At 40.7% G+C, this 21332-nt stretch overlaps 1 protein-coding gene across 1 annotated transcript in view; it reads right to left on the bottom strand.

Annotated features, from left to right (window-relative positions):
• Positions 1-21332, bottom strand: part of CFAP47 (cilia and flagella associated protein 47) — a 3369192-nt gene that overhangs the window by 444151 nt on the left and 2903709 nt on the right. The window contains exons 58-59 of the mRNA XM_069639370.1: positions 7046-7205; positions 1769-1863 (exon numbers count right to left, since the gene is read on the bottom strand). Coding sequence (XP_069495471.1) covers positions 1769-1863; positions 7046-7205 — 255 coding nt within the window. The remainder of the gene's footprint in view (positions 1-1768; positions 1864-7045; positions 7206-21332) is intronic.

Raw genomic sequence — 21332 nt, 5'->3', positions numbered from 1 at the left:
ACCTTTTACCACATTCTTATTGCTCTCCATCTCATTTCACTTCTCTCTGGCCAAACCTGTCAAGCCCCATCTCTCCTGCTCCACCTCTGTCTTCTTCCTTCATGACCAACTCTCCTCATCACTCCTTCTGCACCTCCAGATGCCCCCACTATTGTCAAACTGACAGTGGTTTTTATCGAGTGTTTCATATAGTGGGCAGGCCCCACGCCCAGAGAAACACACTTAGCTGTTCCTTCTCATCAGTCTGGGTTATGTGGTGGTTGTCTGCAGCTTTATTGCCGCTTCAGTACCTCCAACCTTTAATTGGTTTCACGGGACAAAACTTGATTAAAGCACAATGTAATTTTGGATCTGCACTTAGTGAATGCCAGGAGAGGGGATGTTGCAGTGGAGCTCTGCATCCAGCGATAAGCAGAGCAAATGTTTCTCAATGTTCAAGGTACTAGAATGTGGGGAGCAGCTTTTGTTTCAATCTGGACAATGTATGCTCCTTAGCCCTGCAATTCTATCTCCGTGTTATCTATAGGGGCTGGACTTAGTAAGTGCTTTTTTGCAGGTGGCCACAGCGTTACATTGATGGGGCTTATGAATGGCAAATCACAAAACCTGAAGGGAAATGTGGATCCCTTGGCAACTCCATGTAGTGACTTTGGGGAACAGTAGAAACACAGGCGTGCTTTTGTTTTAGATGTTCCCCATGATAATGTTAAAGGGGCGGAGGGCATGGTTCCACTCAATATGGCCAGCCCCTGCCAAAAGAAAGGGGCATGGTGGGGTAGGCCTGGGAAAATGACAACACCTCACCCGGGCACAGCATCATGAACCCAGTGGCGGCACTTAGCCACCATAACCAATACACCCTCACAAAATGGCTTCTTCACTCTCACAAAGTGCTCAATGTTACAGTGCTTCCTCAAACAAATACAATCAAGTGGACTGAACGACCTAGAGATGCAAGATATTTGAACACTGGTTATAAGTTTGTGAAGTACTAACTCTTTGATGGCCTACTTACGGTTGATAAAGACGAACACATTGTATGTGATGAAATCTGTAATTTAATGGTTCCATGTCATTTCAAAGACGGAAATCACTTCGAAGACATTTACTTCGAAGTGATTACTGCAAAATATTACTTCACATTTTCTTTTTGGAGATTTGCCCCCCCCCACATGCCCCACTTCCCCTTCACTACTACCCCTACCCAAGCCCATCCCCACACCCTTTTTACCCTTAACCCACATCTCCATATATTTTTCCTTAGTATTTTCAAAGTAATAATTTCGAAGTTAATTACTTCGAAATTATTATTAAATTAAAGACAACGCAAAATCACTGTTGCACAAAGGTTAAGCACCATTAAAGAAAAAAAAACTGTAAACCATGTGGTGGGCCCCAAGGGCAAAGAACTTGGGCTAGTATCTTATTTGTCTGTTAATCCTACCCATACTTAGAAAGGGCCACTGCACCACTCTACATGTACTGCTATTTCACATGGTTTGCCCTAATGATTTTGAGCCGCCCTTAATTTTCAATAAAAAGTATCAAGAATAAACAATTTAAGCAACTAGCTGGGCAAAATGACTACTTTCTCTTTGCAATCTCGATATCAGCAACCATCTCTGGACTTCATCTCAGGTGCAGTACCGGAGTCCAGAAAAGTTGGATAGAGAAATTGCTACACAAATACTAAATCCTCCTTTCTTCGGCCCCACCCCACAGAAAATATGTGACGTTTTCAAGATGAGAAGTGCCATTCCTTTGGTACCTGGCGCAGACTTTGAAGGCGCTGCCTCTGGGATTCCATGAATTGGATAAATCCAACGGATTCCGCTGATCTCCCCATTGTCTGCTCTGCTGATGCTGCATTGGAACACAAATAAAATATATGGACGTGAGAGAGCGGCTCTGTGGATTTCAACCAACATTAGCATCAGCAACATTGTGCAGAATGAAGTCATATTATCATAGTATGTTTTACTAAGCTATTGGCATCAGTTTTACTAAAACATGACACAATGCATGTAACAACCTGTCATGATTCGGGTACAAGAAGGTGAAATGCTAGCTATTGAAATAACCGTTTGCGCGCAAAGACATTTGAATCGTAATAATACTGAGCACATTCACACAACAATTGTAAACATAACACTTAAAACAGCGAATGCATCAGGTGGTCAGCATGATCCACGTTTGCTAAACGGTCCCCCGAGTCCACCGTTTTCTTCTGTCAGCGTCCTCTACTTCGGGTATAAATGGTAGAGAAAGGCTGATATGCAACATCTTCCCTACGTAGCTTTATTTGACCACACACTAACCGGATGCCAAACGGCTGACCTACACACTCTCCTCAAAGCAAGTGAAGGCACACGTGTGAGAAGCCAAAACCTAAACATCAGAAAAGGCGTGCCCATGGAAAATTAGGAAAGGAACTCTAGTGCAGTGTGAAGGATTGAGCATATAATAGTCAATAAGGCCTACACCGCCAACTTCCTAAGCAGGACCAGAATACAAAACAGTCACTGTGGAAGTGAGTTGTCTTGGACTTTAAATGATATCCAAAAGGAGGAAGATGACATAGTACAGCTCAGCAACACCAATATGGAAGACGGGCTGTACTAAAAAAACACTATACACTCTCTTGCCGAAGCCATAGGGTCTCCCAGCACTGTTGGGTCATTTCTAATATGTATTTAATTGTACCCGCACAGCTTCCTCTGTTAAAGTCCTAAACTGATCTGAAAAATGTACTCAAATGGAGGATTCTTTTGTCTAACAAACCAGGGCAAAACAACAGTAAGTGCCTCGACATTGGGTCATTTCAAATGCGTCCTCTGTGTAGCTTGAAGCTTTACAGAACCCGCAAATGAGATTTTATATGGACACCACACCAACTGTAACACCACTCATTCAGTTTACATTGGAATGACAACACAACACACAAAGACATTATTGTTTTACACTGTGCAACCAGGCTGAAACAGGTTTTCTCTAGAAGCTCAATCATTCTTTATTACAGCATTTTGTGTAACACAATCACACAGGTGACACACTGGTTCATTGTTGACCATGATCTCTAAAGTCCATGTGTCACTTCCAGATCTAGGCCCTCCCCAACCCTGGCTTAGCCGTCAATCTAGACTTAAAAACATGTTTTCTTCACACATTCCATTCCCTGGCACACAATAGTAGTCAGTTTGCATCTCTGTGCCAACATGGCACAACATGTGCCAACATGGCATAGCAAACAATTTCAGACATCTGAGCCCGGTTCCTTGGACCGAACTAAGATATCACTAATTATTTGTACCTATGTTTGGGCAATTTAAAAAAATATGTACTGCACGCATTAAAAGCACATTTGCAATAGCATGCTATTTGGGACCCGGTTTCCGCACCACGCGCACGTTTGGTGCAAACCCGTCAAAGAGTTCAGGTTTTAGCCTCAAGCAAAATTTGTTTCCCATTAAAGTACATCCGGATTTTGCAAAGTTTGGGACCCCCCTACAACTTTGCCCCTCACCAAACTTTGAAAAAGAATTTAGAGTCGGGTTTATTTTTGTTGTGCACACGTTCGTGTGGATTTGTCAAATGGTAGTAAAGTTATAAGCCACGCACTTATCTATTTTGTAACTTTAGACCAGTACCCCTGACAGCTAAAACAGATTGTTAAACAGGCTCCTGCCGTGCGCCCACACTAATCCAAGAGGGCTGATTGCTCACTCCCAAATGTTTTCTTCTATTTGAAGTTTATGTTCAGCACATAATGCTCTTGGATGGAACGTGGCTGTTCCTTTGACGTGTATCTATTGCTTTATAACAGAGACTCCTACCACAATTCCAGTACATTTCTGTCTTCATCATACTTGATGCTGCCGAAATTATGAGAAGTTTTGGCCATAAAGCTATTCTTTAGCCCACTGCATTGACATTTTCCTTTTATAATCTAAACATGTTTTGCAAACTCAGGGACTTTCCCCTTGAGGTATATTCCAACTCACAGGATCTCATTTGAAAGAAACTCTATTGAGCCACGCCAGCATGTAGCGTCTCAAGCTCTATCCTGCCCTCTTTTTAAACACGTTGAGTTTTAGAGATAATTTGATCAGTCACCCAGAAAAGGTACTACATCCTCTCGTTCATCTTCGCAGGTCTTATTACATGGCTGGCAAGGGGAGCATTTACCATTTTCAAGGATGTCTTTTTTGCCACTTCTCAAGAAACATGCCACACTCCAATCAGCCAAATGATAGGTGCAGTGCCCCACACACATCACTTGCATAGAAGCAACGGGAGAGGAATAATTTAATTTGTGAAGAAAATAAAAGGAAAACTGCATAGTAAGTTATGCACATAGTATCCTTTCATTTATGGGTTGCAGCAAAACTGTTATCTTTTGTACATTTCAAAGCTTTAACAGGAAAACAATTTTTGGGTGCTCGTAACAAAGTACAATAAAAACAAATATTTAAACACATAAAACATGACCAGATCTAACACACAAAATATAAAGATCAATCATTAACAGGCATAATACAAGTAGACCGAGCCAATAAAATAGATAAAAGCTTTATTATAAAATCTTTGTAGTTAAAAAGTGAATAAAGGCTCCAATGTTTAGTGGAAGGCGTGGCTTCTTTACGTGAGGGCCGAATGTGGCTAGGACACAACCATTCAATGCCTTCCATCCAGGAGTCAAACCCCAGTATTGAATTAATGTATCTGTCATCAACCAACCTCTTTTGAGAAAAAGAATTTGTACAGATATCCTGGTTCTGAACGGACTGTAACTTGTTATTACGTATTCCTAATCCTGAAATAGGAGGAAATGCAATATTGGAGTATGGACATGGTCATTGCTTGCACTAAAAGCACAGCATGACGAATACTTCGTAAAGTCTTCCAATGTTGCAAAGATGGAAATTAACTGCTTTTGTGACTATCTTTTGGGATGTTGTGGGAGGCTGTCTAAAAAACCTCAGTACTTTATTTAATAATCAACTGGGGTTGATGGCTGGTCTAGATGCACCAGCCACTGACAAGGAAGCAGCCCCGGGAAAGCACCACCAAGGAGTATGGCCTATTAGATCATCGTTTAGGTCCACCCAACTGTCCAGCATCAAAGGCTGCACTGCCCCGGGGCATTCCATCCCCACTACTGCATCAGCAGAATGCTAGTGAAGATCAAGAAAGGTATGAGTGTTGGCCGAGTACAGTTCACACTGCAGACCAAACCCATCCACCAACTACACCAATGGAAACATATAAATAGTAAATAATGATGGAGAAAGAGATGAGCCCTGCGGCAACAAACAAGTAATCAAATGTGCAAACAAGAAGTAATGCCAAATTGCACTTTTGTCTTCTCTCCTTAAAATATCGAATTTGGCTAAGCTTTTGACTATTGTTACACTGGCCATGCGAAGGTGAAGGATTTCATGGACACTGGTGTCAAAAGCAGCTGAAACATACAGTACAATTAAGTCCAGGATGTCGCTCATCTACCACGCCCAGCAATGTCTCCTGCGTTAGTAAGACAGTAGTTATCCGCACTTTGTAAAGGACTAACACCAGACTAGGATTCATCTGGGAGGCCGTTCCTTCCTAAATAATCTAATAGCTGACAAGTAAATTCTCCCTCCAAAATGTTCACAAAAAAGAGAAGATTCGAAATAGGCTCATCGTTTGGGAACTTGAAGGGATCAAGGCACAACCCATGTTTTTTAAACCAGTAGTAGCACAGCCACCATTAGACGAGGCACTGAAAAAAAAACAGTAAATCTTCAGCAAAGGTCTCTATGCGTTTTTGAAGAAAACTAGTTGGATAGAGGTTGGTGAATGAAGAGGGTTTAAAAGATTGTAACTTAACTACATCCGACCCTAAAAGGAACTTAAAATGGTCCAAACTCTTTCACACCAGAGTTTGACAACGTGGTGAAAGATTTACCAACTCCAGGTTCCGAAGCAACGGTGGAAGGTAATGTAGGAATGTAGGTAATGTTTCGCCCTCTTAAACACTTGTGTATGAGTGCAATAGAAATAAAATATCAATAGGAACAGTAATAGTAAAATCGTAAACTAGAGCATAACACAAAGTTTGGGGTTGGGGCGACTCTCTTAAAACTAGCTAATTCACAATAGATTTTAGATATTTCTAAATTATTATCAGGGGATTCAGAAATGAGATGTGCATAGTACTGCTTTTTTCCCTTCCAGCATAGTTATTCTATATGTGGCCTAATGTTCTCTCCACTGCAATGTATCTTGCTGTACGCAAGTCTTTTGATCCGTCGTCATTCTAAACAATGTTCCATTCTCCTTAAAAGGGCAAGGTTAGCAGTAAACCAAGGATTATCATTTTGTTTGGTCGCGACTGATGAACTCCGATTCAAAAACCCACTATCTACCCCCAAGCCCCTTGAGGTTGCCTTCTCTTCCAATATACGTCCCACAGCGACCCCAATAAACACTCATGCATGCTGCACCCACCACCCCGGCATCTGACCATACATACTTCAATAATAGAAGCAGAGTGTGCAAGCTGGAATAATTCACATGGGTCTCCGCTATAAAAATAACGCTAGTTGGAGCTTCCGACACTCTCGCCCCCCCCCCCCCCAGCCCTCCTAGGAGAACCAACCCACTTTTTAACCTGTGGTGGCACAGAGTTGAATTCCCAAAAATCCAGCAATCTCAAGGACCATCATTTCTAAATGTTTTATGACAAAAAAAGAAAACTGAGATTTCATTTTGTCAGTATGTTCCAAACCTACAGTAATCACACCAAGCAAGGAAGGGCTATCTGATGATAGCTAAAGTACCGGCAGAGTAAGTTGCTACATTTACATACAGAAAAGTAGAACAATTCTTAGATTTAAAATGAATTATTAAACCTGGATGCGGCAACCCATCTTGTTGTTTGACAAGTACCTCTGTCGAGTGTTTCTGTCCATATCGATACATGTAAAAGTGCTGCTCAAACGGGCCCACCATGCAGCTCAGGCAAAGCAGATTTTGGATACTGTGAGCCCCTTCCAATGCCTACCTTTTCAATTCCAGGTCTAACTCTTCAATGTTGTCACAAGGCCAGGTTCCACCATTTTGTTTAACCATGTGCACAACTACCAAGGCTTCGTACAATTTCATGATGTCGGGGGTGAACAGAACTGGTATATCGAACTTTTCTTTAGGTGCCAACGGGATCCCTGAAATGTAAAATGATATATTAGGTCAAAAAACCTTTTACGACTTTTCAAAGGAATTCACTGTTCGAAAGTGAAGGGAAGAAATCACAAGTCATAGTATTACATTTTGTAGAGTTAAATTAGGGAATCCAGTATACATACAAATAGACTGTTTGGAAATGCAGCCATTTCTTTAAGACACGTTTTGTTGTAAAATGTGCTAATCAGAATGAGTAGAAAAATGCATCTTTAATTTATTATATTAATTTAAGGGAAAATGACATGAGCTTCCTCTTCCAACAATATGCATGCAACATTGATAAAACATAGGAAGTAAAAAACGTTTATTTCCATATCAGGGGATGTAAGCATGGCCTAGGGAGTCTCACATTTGTCCCTGGTGCATATGATTTAGTTTTGCACTTCACAGGTTCGAGGGTATGTCTAGTGCCTACCAAAAATGACCTTTTCTGTTATTTATACATTTGTCCTCCAGCTACTGCCAAAGCCATCGCTTGCATTAAGCAAACGTTGTGAGTTACCCCGAACAGAAGATTTAAATAAATGCACACATTCAGAAGAGATACTACAGCAAACAAATTGCTAGTAAAGCCTCAAGGTATGTAAGTGAGATAAGTGGGTGTTGATAACCACTGAGGTGGGCTGTACCAGGCAGTAACGGCCTGCCAGCCCGGGTTGAGAGGGCTGGTGTGCCATTAATGGATGGTACAGCGAGCTGCAGAGGTGATTGCCACCATGTGCATCTGTAGGAGCACTCAATAGATTCCACTTCATTTGTCATGCAAGACTGTTTTGTACCCTGCGAGTCATGTATTTTGGTGTTTTTTCTAAAAAAAATAATTAGTTGCTATGGCGAGATCCTAATGTTAATCTCTCTATACCTCAACATAAAGTCAAACTCTTAAGAATTCATTAAGAGATATTATGTAATTGAGTTCTAACAAACATTATTAACATTGGATGTTTTACAAAAAAATATTCCATGTATTCAATAATTAGATTATTACAAAGCTAAACTTTTATATTTTCATCATACATATATAATTGGATCATATTTATGGGGCTGATTTACTAAACTAAATAAATGGATTAAGTAAGAACTTAAGTCATATTTTGGTTTATGTTTTACTTACCCTATTTTTTTGAGCTTAGTAAATTTCATTTTACTTACACAATTTCTTTTAGCTTAGTCAATTTGCCCCACATTTATGCATTGGGCTGACTTACTAAGATCACCGTACATCAACAAATGGCTTACATTATATTTATACAATTTTGTTTGATCACTATACATGTTGCACCAACAGTTTTCATTCGGCCCACTACTCATGGCCTTCAGCCGTGGCCAGTGGCCACAATTGAACATGTTGCAGTGTCAAAAGTAAAATTATATCGTGCCTCCTATTGCAATAAATATATGAATATTGGCCTACGCCAAGCTGCTCGAAAGTCGCTTGCGAAAGAATTCGTGTTGCAAGGTCCTGACCTTAAATCAATGTAAGCTGCCATTTTAGGTCAATCCGCCATTTTAGGATTCGCTTTGTAAAAGTCACCCTGTGAGTTAAAATGGTGGACGATGTCATTCCAGAATACAACATGGCCGTCTTGACCTCTGTACATAGCTAATATGTAACTTGCCTGCAGGCCACTTGTTGAGGTCGTGAACTGAGACCTTGTCCTTCGTTGACCTGTGTGTAAAAGGATTACTCGTGCAATGAAACTAATCCACGAGCATATGTTGAAACAATGTATTGAAATACTGAACGTAGAACATCTGTTTAACTACATTGTATTAATGTTTGAAAAGGCCTGCATGGAAAATATTAGAATACACAGTTATTGCATAGGCTTGTTGATGCATGTATTAAAGACAAACCAGTTATATGCGGTTGTTCGAGACTTGGCACGAACCCTAGATCGGTGATGTATTAAATGGAATATTAACCCGAAGTGGGGCTGGACATCGTGCCCACCAAATGTATAAAAAGCGAATGCATTCTAATGTACAACGTCTCTCACTGAACACTCTGAACCACGCTGGAGTTCGTTGTGTTGTACTGAGGGCCGATAGCGATCTGATTTTGCTCTGTTTTTTGTAACTGGATTCAGTATAAAATAAAGTACTTTGTATGTTCCTTTGTAACCCATGTTCGGTGTATTTCCTTTTGGGGTACTCAGCCTCGATATTTTGATTTTGTTTTCACAGCAGTTTTGTGAGGTCTCAATAGCCATGGCCCTCAGCTGTGGTCTCTATACAGGTAGAACCAATAGCTTTTTTTGGGCCCACTGGTCATGTCACACCATTCCTTTGTTATCAAACACCCATTGCCCCCTGCCCAGTAGATACAGGCAGTGCAGAAGTCAAACCTTTCTTATTTTCTAACTCCTTATTCCCACAATCATTTCACAGTAATAATTTCCAATAACAGAAATTCCTGCGGTAGGGTGGCAGTTCGCTCGGAATTAAAGTCTTCCACATCCTCATAGACACACAACATGTGTCCCTTCTTTTTTCCAGGTCCCCTCACTCCACTCAATTGCTTTTTCCCTCCTAGCCAACCCTCTCCCATTACCCCTTCTTCACTCTTTGCGTTGGATGATGGACTTTTTTTTCGAAGCTCGTCTTGTGGGGTTGCCACGGTAATCTTGTGAGATTCCTGCGGTCTTCACCAGATAAACCAAAAATGCTCTGCCTGTAACCGGCACACAACCCACCTCCAAATCCCCAACCCGCGTCCATGGTAGTGGGGCAAAAATATAGCTATTGGTGCAACATGTAAACGGCGATGGCTGAAGGCCGTAGCTAGCGAAAACTCAAGAAACTATGAAACATGTTTGGCTGTGCCCACTGGCCATGACTGAAGGAAATAGCTAGTGGGCTCAAAAAACATGGCTAGTTGACTATGAGGAAACTATATTGTAACAAAACTCTTGAGATTCAGTGAAAAAATATTAGTTAAGAGACAGTTAAGGTGGTCAGGTTTAATGGAATAAAACCTCTGAAATGCAGCCCTCTCAGCTCAAGCAAGTCCACTGTAACTAGGCGCCCCCTGTCGCAGAGTGTATGACCGCAATGATGACATCACAGATGACATCACAGATGAAATCACTGGTACTTCACTAATTACATCACACATAGCATCCCTGATGGCATCACTGATGGAGCGACTAATTAACATCATAGATGACATCTCTGATGTACCCAATAATTACATCATATGTGACATTATTAATTATATAAATTAGACTACCTTTGTGCACCTCTTTTTATACATATTTTATTACACTTAACCATAATAACTACATAACATGGATCAATACACTGATACAGAAGTATTATATGATTATGTGTGGAGCATTCATTTGTAGTACTTATCAACTTAAACAATATGCAATGTTATCCAAATGATTTGAATGTCATGTATTAATAAGCAATTACAATACTTCATTGCAGGGAATGTACCTGATTCAGGTAAATCCATTTCAGGTATTCCAAACATTATATATTTGCAGTAGTAAGAGAAATAAGGATAGAAGTAGAATGATTGTTAAGAGTAAGTGGTATGAAAATAGTAAATGTTCACATTTAAAAGTACAATTCGCCTTACTGTAATAACATTACATGAACACATTATTTTCCAAATGTCAAGTTTTATCAAAAATAAATTCACAAACCAAAAATCACACATAATAGTAAGTATGTGCCTTTGTGCATTTTGATAGTATAGAATCTACGAATTCAACATTTGTGTAATATACAGTTACTTATACTACATCATTACATTTATAGAAAAGAAATGTAGATCAGAAAGTAAATATTGAATTATAGATATGCCAATTGTATTACGAATATTTTTAGTCATTTCTTTTGAAAATGAATTATGAATTTTTATTTCAATATAACATATTACCTTCCAAATTGCATAATGCTTAAATACTACTCTTCATTGTAACAATTGTGCACAGTACACTAAATTTAAAGAAACAAGGGTAGAATACAATGTACAGTGTAAGTATGAAATATGTACACAGATATTATGTAACAAAACAGGGTTGCCCTATTTCAAAATGTAATAATCAAACCAGGGATAGTGATGTAATGTATGATGTCATTAGTTGCGCCATCAGTGAGTTCATCAGTAATGTCATGTGTCATGTAATTAGTGGGCCTGAAAGATAGCTATTGGTGCAATATGTACAGTGGACAAGGTCAAAGCTCTGGCCACAGGCCATAGCTAGTGGGCCCCAAAGAAACCTGTTGGTGCAACATGTACAGTGGCCACGGCCGAAGGCGATGGCTAATGATCCAATATGTACAGTGGCTACGGCTGAAGGGTATGGCCACTAGTCATAGCCGAAGGCCACAAAAAAAACAAGTGGGCTAGTGTGCCACAAAAAAACGATTGGTGCAACATGTAAAGTGGGCATGACCGAAGGACATGGCTAGTGGGTCCCAAAGAAACTCAGTCACCACAGCCTTCAAATTGTGCACCATACACTAATTGTAAAGAACTTTCAACAAATAGTCCTAAATGTTGAAAATGTAATTGATGTAATCAGTGCTTTTATTAGTCAAGTCAGGTATTATGTCATCAGTGATGTCATATATGATGTAATTAGTGATGTCACCAGTGATGTAATCTCTAATGTCATCATTATGGTCATACACTGAGCTACAGGGTGGCTAAGGTAGTTAAGGTAGCTTTGCCTGAATTGTCTGCCGAATTACATGGGTTTTGTGTTTAATTTTCATTTAGCGTTTCTTTAACAAAGGTTTTTCACTAATATAATGTACATATAAAACACCTTCACTGTGTACTACACCTCAGAATGGCCCAATACATGCAGCCAATGTTTTTTTAGTGGGTTACAAAATACAAGTGGAATGATGGAAAATGTAATATAAACGTGTGTAAAATATACCAATCAGTACTCAAATAACCTACTATAATAAAAGAAAATGTTTTCAAGCATGAAATGAGCACTAGCTCAACGTGTGTTCCACCCACTCCAAGATGGTGTTAAAAAGCCTACTGAAGAGATATGCCTAACCCGCAAAAGAAGGCATTGGCCATCTAAGTGAGATAATTCAAGGGTTTAATGTGCCTGCTGCTGCACAGCTATCGTCACCAAAACAGGATACCTCTGGTCTAACTCTCACTGTTCCAGCTCACTCTACAAAATCTACAATATATACTGTTTAATTTTCTAATACAAAACTGGAAATGTATTTTCTTAGTACAGAAAGTTGGGAGGCATGTTTTAAGATCAGAACGGATAGCTTCTAGGAGCACTGTACAGTAATCAGACATGAGTGAGGTACTGAACTGACTTTTTTTAGTAGCAATTCCTCCAGGTCTTGAAGTTTGAGCTAAATCAACACGGCCCAAAGGCTGGGGCAATATGCCTGTGGTCGGTGGCCGCGGTAGAGCTTGTCTACAGGCTTCCTTTGAAAGCCTTGGGCTTAGTCCCAGGAAACCCCAGCAGGCATAAAGCCCTGAAGGCAAGCGTGAGTATTATCCATCCTTAAAGGTCCACACCCCTGTCATTCTCCCTCAAGGGAATCTCAGATCAAATCAGTCTTGGACAGAACGCAACACGGGCTCTACAACTAGTGCCAGATTAGAAGCAGGAGTTGTGCATCTCAACTGAACTTTTCATGAAAACGAATTGAACCTAAAAGAGGGGACCACTGTAGGTGGAAAGACAAGCATCATTATTAAGCTATAACACAGTAGTGAGAATTTGAAGTCCTTACAATTAAACTGTGTTTCTCAAAAGTGCCCCGATGCTCATTTTCCTAGAGAATACCAATATATGCTTAACAATTGTGCTGATCTTTAATTATTACACCAACACAGAAGCATATTCCAAACATGCCTCAGGAAACAAAATCGTATTTCTTTTTCTCAAAGCCTCACCACCAAAAAGTTCTAGTCACCGCTCTTCGAACTCTCTGCACAACTTTAACACAAATGCCATGAAAAAATAACAAGCTGAAATTCCATGACTCAATTTGACCTTTCACATGTATGGCTCTGGATATATCAGATCTTGTCTAATACAAATCGAGGTTGAAACGATCAAAAAATATATATTGCTTTTTTGCTGTAAAATGTGCATCAATGACCTCTGCCCTTGCTCCAGTTTTCATATAACTTTTAAAAAGTAACACAAAATAGTTGATTTTGTGTTATGAGCGAAAAGCAAGAAGGGGCGTACAGTGTTCTAGTATGGTAATAAAAAAAGAAGAAGTCCACCACTGACGTTTTGAACTTCTTCATTGTTGTTCTAAAATGCCTCTAAATGCAGTAAACAAAACAAGCATGGATATAAGATGCACTGTCAGATAGCTAAGTGGGATAAGTGCTTCCCCCGTGAAAGACGACGGGAACATTTTACAGCTATGAAAATGGAGCACAATAGTTTCAAATTCCTCTGACAAGGTTTGGATGTGAGGCTAAAAGGCAGGTATACAAAAACAACAATGACATGCTTGGAAACGTACACAAAACCTGGAAAGATAACCACAGTTATATTATTATTTATCGTACTCCACCATAATCCCTCTGGGTCTGGACTAGTTACTTCCAGCAGGATACCATCACAAAGCCGAGAAGGACCAGAACAAGGCAGACACAGAGGTTTAGTTAAAGTAGGGTTTATTATAGATAGTTAGAGGATAAGGCCAATTAAGTGATGATGGGCAACTTTAAAAGGGTTCAACGGTAGTTTATTTATTTATGTATGGTTTGTTTAAACCTTTACAAAAAGAGATCACATAGAAAACGAAGAAAAACACAATAAATATTACATAAGCAATCATTTTAAAACTACGGTAATACATTATCATCTGATTTTTCTAAAAACGAACCTAATATCATAATTTTATGAATTTATGAATTTAAAATTTCATAGTATAACATATCATGAAAGTGCACAAAAATTCTTTAAAAAGGCAATAATTCTTAATTTCAGGACCGTTGAGTTGTTATGTCGAATCTGGAACCATAACAACTCAGTATCTACACAATGCAAGTAACTTATAAATTGTTCAAAATATCGCATTCGTTCTTTCAGGAGTGCTGGACAAAACAAAATAAGGTGCTTCAAAGTTTCTTCCACCCCTTCTTTTTTACAGTATTTACACCAGCGCCATTCATCTTTTAGCATATTCCATCTTTTTAAGACATAATTAGTTTTAAGCACATCAAAGCGGATTCTCATATAAGTATTTCTAAAATTTATTGACAGGTATTTTTCCAAGTAATACTCCAACCAGGGTTTAAATTTCCAGCATGAATAGGCTTGATTCGCAGTTTTAGATTGCGCTACTGCGTCCAGAGTCTGTTGCCAATCATTACATTTCAAGATGTTTTTTACTTTCAGAGGATTATTAGCGAGCAGTTCAAGAGATATACCTGCATCCCCCAGGATTTCTTCAATTTCTTCTTTCAAATTTGTACAAAACACATTTGTTGTATCTTTCCCTGCTAGCGTATAGAGTGAATTTATATTGATCAATGAACATTTCCTCCATAATAGTATTTTCTTCCATACAATAATAGATTTCAACGACTGTAAGCCAAATTCGTATCTGATTATTTCAATCGATATACACTTGGGAATAAAGTAGAACACCCCTTTCCAAATTACACTTTCTAATTTTTTCATCAGGTCAGTTTTTTCCAGGTCATAGAATTCTAGACCATATACTAATTTAGGAATACCAGACATGGTGTAAAACTGTTTTAACGGTATAGCTGTAAATCTCCCAAATTTTGCGTCAAATTTACGCATCTGTCTTAAAATCATGTCAGCTTTAGTTCTTAACTGTCTTTTCACAATTGCCATGGAACCATTGCCTGTAAAATGGTATCCTAAGTATTTAAACGACTTTTGACAAGTCATTTTTTTCCCTTGACAATACCAAGATAAACGTGAAAGATTTTTACAACACTTACCTAGACACATAATCATTGTTTTATCCGCATTGATTTTTAACCGAATGCTAGCGATAAACAGTACAAAAGCATTTATGAGTCTCTGCAAACCGACCTTAGTGCAATCGAGAAGTAAAAAATCATCAGCATAAGCTAGCCATTCTATAGTGATACCACCTAATTTGGGTGCTATCAAACCTTTCCCTTTCATTTCATAACCCACTCTGCAAACATAAAGGTTAAATAAAGTGGCAGCGAGTTTACATCCCTGTCTCAGCCCATTTGGAATTACCTGTTCAGAAGATAACTTCCCTTCTGAATTTAGTCTGATTTTAATTTTAGTGTTAGAGTATAGCTCTATAATCATTTCAAGGAGATGTGCAGGAATTGCTAAATCTCTTAACATTTCCCATAGCGTGTGTCGGTCCATCAGGTCGAACGCTTTAGAGAGGTCCATTGCCGCCACAAAAATTGTGGCACCTTGTGTTTTGAGAGCTTTAGATTGCAGACTTTTCAATACCAAACCGCCACAATCTGTGCCCAATTTCTTTCTGAAACCGATTTGTTTAATATCAAGGACTTTACATCTGCTAATCCAATCGTCCAATTCTTTTAATATAATGGACGTAAAAATCTTATAGTCAGGGTCGGATATTGCTATAGGCCTATAACTTTCAGGAGCAGACCTCAGCCCTTTTTTATATATAGGAATCACTATGGCGAGCTTCCATGATTCTGGTATTAATTTGTTAGTAATTATGTCAGTAAACAGTATATATAAAATTTCTCCCCACAGGTGAATATCACTTTTCATTATCAAACTTGATAAATTATTTGGCCCCGGGCTCCCGATTTTTTAGCTTTCCCAATCATCTTCGATATGTTGTGAGGCGAGATATCCAAATCCCATTTAACCGTTTCCTTTTTTTGTATAGTGTTGGTGTTCAGTATATTTTCATCACAGGATACCTCATATAAAGCTACAAAGTGCCTTTTCCACATATCTTCGCTGATTTGCCCAAACAGGATCTCTTTTTGCGTAATCAAAGTGTCATTTAGCAATAACCAGAAATTGGAAGTATTTTTACTTTTACATATCGCCAACATTTTTTCGCCATCCATTTGATCTCTGTACACTTTACGAGCAATTTGCCAGTTTTTGTATGCTTGTTTCAATTTTTTAATTTGAATACTTTTCTTTGATATTGGGTTGGATCCATTTTTTAGCTCATGAATTTCTTGTCTCAACTCTTTTTTTTTTAGATAAGGTCTGATTGTCAAACACATGTACGTGTGTCTTTTTCTTAGAGTTGCTTATTTTGTTTATACATGATTTTTGTGTAATTGTATTTATATAATGAGTAAACCCATTAGCTGACAGATTTATTATTTTCTCTTCATTCGAACAGTAGTATGACTTATCCTTTGGATTGATATTTCCTATTGCACCAAAGTTCCCTTTCCAAAAAGGGCAGTCCATTCAAAGAGTCCTTGGGTTTTGTGACTTACAGACATTTTTTTCTCGTCTCCTACTCTGTAGGGGCCAGTTGTCCGTCTATGGTCCTCAATTCAGCAGCATGTCCCAAACCAAGTATCTCAAGGCCCATGTGTGCCTGCACACTAGACCCCTCAAGCGAGTAGAACCGTGGCTTGGTAATTTCTGGCAAACCTGCAATGTTTGCACCAGGGGACTGACAGTATGGCCTTCTATACTTTATCTTGTTCATCAACTCCTTTTTGCAGGAACCTAGCTCTATCCCCTGCAACCAGATCTTGTTTTCCCCTTGAAAGTTCACAACAGTCTTAAATCTAATGTGGCTTCTCTTCTCCTCCTCCTCTCCCCTTGCTTCCACCTCTGACCGTTCATCTAATTGTCCTCTCAACCTCTGCCTTAATATACTCTATCTACTTACTTATGATTTCCTCCAAACTCCTACCGAGCTCTCCTTTCTCCCAGTACACCTCCCAAACACTGATGTTCTCTCCACCTCCATAAAAACTCCTGCTGATCTCCTTCTCAAGTTCTCCACCTCCCCATCACAATTCTCCCCAACCTCCTCCGCAATCCCCCTTACAACCTCTTCTCCAGTGTTCCTCACAACTTTCCTTCCAATACTTACTCCTCCCTTTCTCCAACCAGCCTCCTTTCTCCACAGTCTTTTCACAATGTAATAAAGGTGCTGATACAACGTTGTCCAGGGAGGTGCATTTACCAACTGCGGTAATAACAGGGGTGGAGGAGGCACCCCGGGGGTGGAACAAGGTATCGTTGACGGCTTTAATGCAAGTGACTAGAGCATGTATGCGGCCCGAGAAGCCAGAGGTGGAGATGCTCACGGAAGGATATCGGGGGGAGTGATAAATATGGTGGCACAAACACGTAGGGTGCTGCTGCACAGCTCGAGTCAGGGGAAAACCACAGGTGAGTGGAGTACATGGGGATGTCTCAGGCAGGCCACTTAGAAAATTGCAGTGGGGTTCGGGAAGATTAATTCAGGCTGACCATCCTCAGGAGACAGCAGTCGCTGCGAACAGAACCAGTCGATACATACAAGGTCAGCGAGACGGTCTCACAGGTGCTTCGCGGAGATCAGGGGAATTAAAATTCACCAAGCTATTTTTAGGGAGACACGCTCACGGCACAATCAGCGATTTCAAATTGCCCTTTGGGAAGAGGTTCTGGGAAGAAGGTTGTGGGATGAAGGGGCGATTCAGGAAGAGCCAATCAGAAGGTGAATTTTTGAATCTCTGAAATGCAACAAGTATAATCTGCCCTCGATAATGCGGCCCCTTATTGGTTGGATATCATGTGTCTCCCTTCCCACCTGCTCAGGGTGTCTCATGTTTTTCCTATGAGTGCTGACCAATGGCAGGAAAAAAAAAGTTCCGGAGGACAGCACAATTACATAGTTTCTAACAACAATTAATTCATAGGGTGAAGTGGGAAGTAATCTGGCGTCACAAGGGGAAGGGAGGTCGGTTTGCTCCAATCATTTTGAATGTATGCCTAGCTATAGGGGACTGACATGACCACACCAAACAGCTTTGTGGGACACGCGATAACTCGAAACACTAAGTGTAACTGTTTCAAACCATGCAGACAATGTATTTACTGTATAAAAGTTCTAACCGCAGTGGGCGGTTGTGTCAGCTCTCATCAATCAGTTCTGTTCCACTGTGCTGTTTGATTTGTGCTTGCCCAGCTGTAATAAAACAGTGTTTCTTCTTGCCTGCTGTATGCTCATTTTTGGATTACTTCTGGTAAATTATTGATTACATGCCCTTAGAGGGATACATTTTTGGAGGCCCCAGAGAGACCCTCAGATCCCTTAGTCAACTGGGGGTATTCTAGCTGCCCTACTGGGGGGCGCGGGTCAGGCAACCACCGACCAGTTCTACGGAAAACACTGAGGAGGGCCTGCTGATGCTGAGCTTGCGAAGGTCCACCTGGTCCCGAGCGCTGAAAGCGCTCAGCAGGAGCGAGCTAGCAAGGAAGGCTTGGTACCGAGAGGGACACGTGAGTGTACCCGTGCATGAATGCGCTGCATCGTGGATGCATGCCCACGGGGGGCGGAGGGATCTTTTCTTGAAGCAGTGTTTAATTGATGAGTAGTAAGGGAAGAGTGTGTGTCAGTAAGTAGTGTTCATTCGTATTGTGGCGTGGACTGAGGTGGTTGGGTAAATGCCAGAAGGTAACTGGTGTACAATATTGTGGCTTGGCATTTTGGTGGTGGATGTCAACGGAGGGAAAGGACATAGTTTGACGTCTGCTTATACTCATATAGTTAAAGGTGAGCCTGTGGTGAGGGCCTGTGATGTACTAACACAAAGTGAGCGTACAGGCCTGTGGAGAGGGTCAGTGTGCGTGATTGGAGTGTGTGGTTGGGCCTGTGGAGCAGTCCAGAGCAAAATGGGTATAAGGGGAAGAAAGGTGAATGTGTGTGCATTTGAAATGTGAATAAAGGGGGGGTAAGAAAGAAAGGAATAGAGGGGAAAGGGTGAAAGTGATCATTAGGACATAAAAGAGGGAAGAAGAAAGACAGTGAATAATGGCATCACAGGAAAGTCCCCTCGACCACATGTGTGAAAAATGACCCCAATATTGCGATAAAATACTAACGTATAACTTTCAATGGGTTCAGGAAACTGCAGGTCAGTGTTTTTATGCATGGCCAGGGGAGGGAATGTTTGATAGTAAAATAATAGAACATATGTTCTTGTAAATACTAACAAAGTACAAAGGCTCCAAGTTAAAGAGCAGACAAAATATATTGGGGCTCTGAGAATTGTACAAAGTAAAAAAGGGACAGGCCCACGAAGCCAGACATTAAAAGAGAGGAGGTAACAGACCAACCTAGTACGCAGCCCCATCCACCCTATGGAAAATACACAGCATTAAAACTTGTAGCAAGGTATACAAACCCTCAGTGGGTGTGCCCAGACAAAGAGGGAGGGGGGGGGGGGGAAACAATAGAGAAACACAAAGGGACGAATTACACAATGAAGAAGTATCTAGCGGACATAGAAAAGAGCACACAACAATAGGTGGATGCACTTTTTAATGAAGCAGAGAGAGTTATTAAAAGGGAGGTGCGGAGAAAGGAAGAGGGGAATACAGAGTACAGACAAGGGTGGACATCAGGGAGGATACCATTTAAATTGGACAGTGAGAAACAAGACAGGGGGAGGAGGAGATGGAAATATGGGACGACGAAGGTGTTATATCAGAAGAGGAAGAGGTGAAAGAGGAGATAAGCGAAGGGGAGGATGAGCAGTGGACCCCCGATGGGGAGAGGAGAAGGGGACGAAAGCAAAGGAAGAGGGGAGAACATGAGAAGCCAAGAAGGGACTGGTCAAGCGTCCTCTGCAGCCAGAAGGAGAAAGTAAAGATAGGACTGGCACAGACAACAAAAGGGGGACTGCAGGCAGGTCTCTGGGTGACGCAGTTGCCCTTGCTACAGAAGGGGAGAGGAGACACACACTACGTACCATGGCAGACAATGGACCAAGATAACCTCATTTGCAGTTTGCCCTCCCTTGTGGCAGTGGCTAGCAAAAGGATATACACACTCAAGAAAGAAACTGCAGGGCTGACGTTAGCAATAGGGGACATGAAAAGCTACACGTGGTCCCTTCTCCCTTTTCATGGCGGCCATTAGCAAAATACTAAAGAAAAAGAAAACAAAATGACCACCATGGAACAGGTCGAATGGACACGTAGACCCTTCTCCCTTTCCATGGTGGCCGGGGAAAAAAGCAAAGGAACGCTGCAGGTTTCGGCACTCCGAACACAGTGCTTCAGGTGAGTCTTTCCCAGCCAGGAAATGCTGGTTGAGGGCCAATCGGATCGTTTGTAACAATCTGATTGTCCCACACCAGGTACTCATGGTCTATAAAACAAGGGTGAATCAAAACCGCAAGGTGAGCAGGAGGGATGGGAGTGGGTGCAGAGGTGAGGCCAGAGAGGGTGGTACCCCCTGATGGCGACAGAACAATGAGGATGAAAAGAGAGTGTCGAGCAAGTGCAGATGTGGAACACTAGGTGCAGAGCAGTCAGCAATTGCTCACTAATATATGCTAGTGTTGAGCTACTGAAAATAATGGCTAGCTAAGTTTGGCGCTCTTGAGACATACAGCCAATTTTGACCATGTACCCATAATATGTTGTTGAACCATGAGCTAACAGAGAGCTTTCAAGGTAGGGCTGGTGTGGCTCATTGCCATCTGGCTGAGGCAGACTCCAGATACCCAGCCCTTGATCCTCTTGGTGTGTCTACGCCATCTTTTTCTGATGCCCACATAGGAGACTTTGCAGTGTTCTTGGAAGGATAGAACTGCTGGGTGCAGACATGTGATAATCTATGGAATGGGGCCGGGGGTGGGGGGATGGAAGCTTTGGTTGGTTAAATATACCAATTAACACATTCTATTTTTTTTTTTAATTAGTGCATCTGGTTCATAAACAAACCTTCAACTTATTGTGGCAAATAAAATCATGTGCATACAAGGACACTAGTAAAGAATTACACAAAGATCATTATCTGGCTCCTGTTTGCAAAGTGCATTCATCAATTCATAGTTTGAATTAAAATATGTAACACACTACATAGTTAAAATAATTAACGTTCCATCCTTGAGACCCTAACATTCAGTTCTTGTCACATCCATTGGTTAATTAAACTTC

Source organism: Ambystoma mexicanum, chromosome 7q, assembly GCF_040938575.1.
Source record: "Ambystoma mexicanum isolate Mex_15411 chromosome 7q, UKY_AmexF1_1, whole genome shotgun sequence".
In the NCBI taxonomy this organism is placed as follows: domain Eukaryota; kingdom Metazoa; phylum Chordata; class Amphibia; order Caudata; family Ambystomatidae; genus Ambystoma; species Ambystoma mexicanum.
This window is presented reverse-complemented; position numbering and strand designations above follow the sequence as displayed.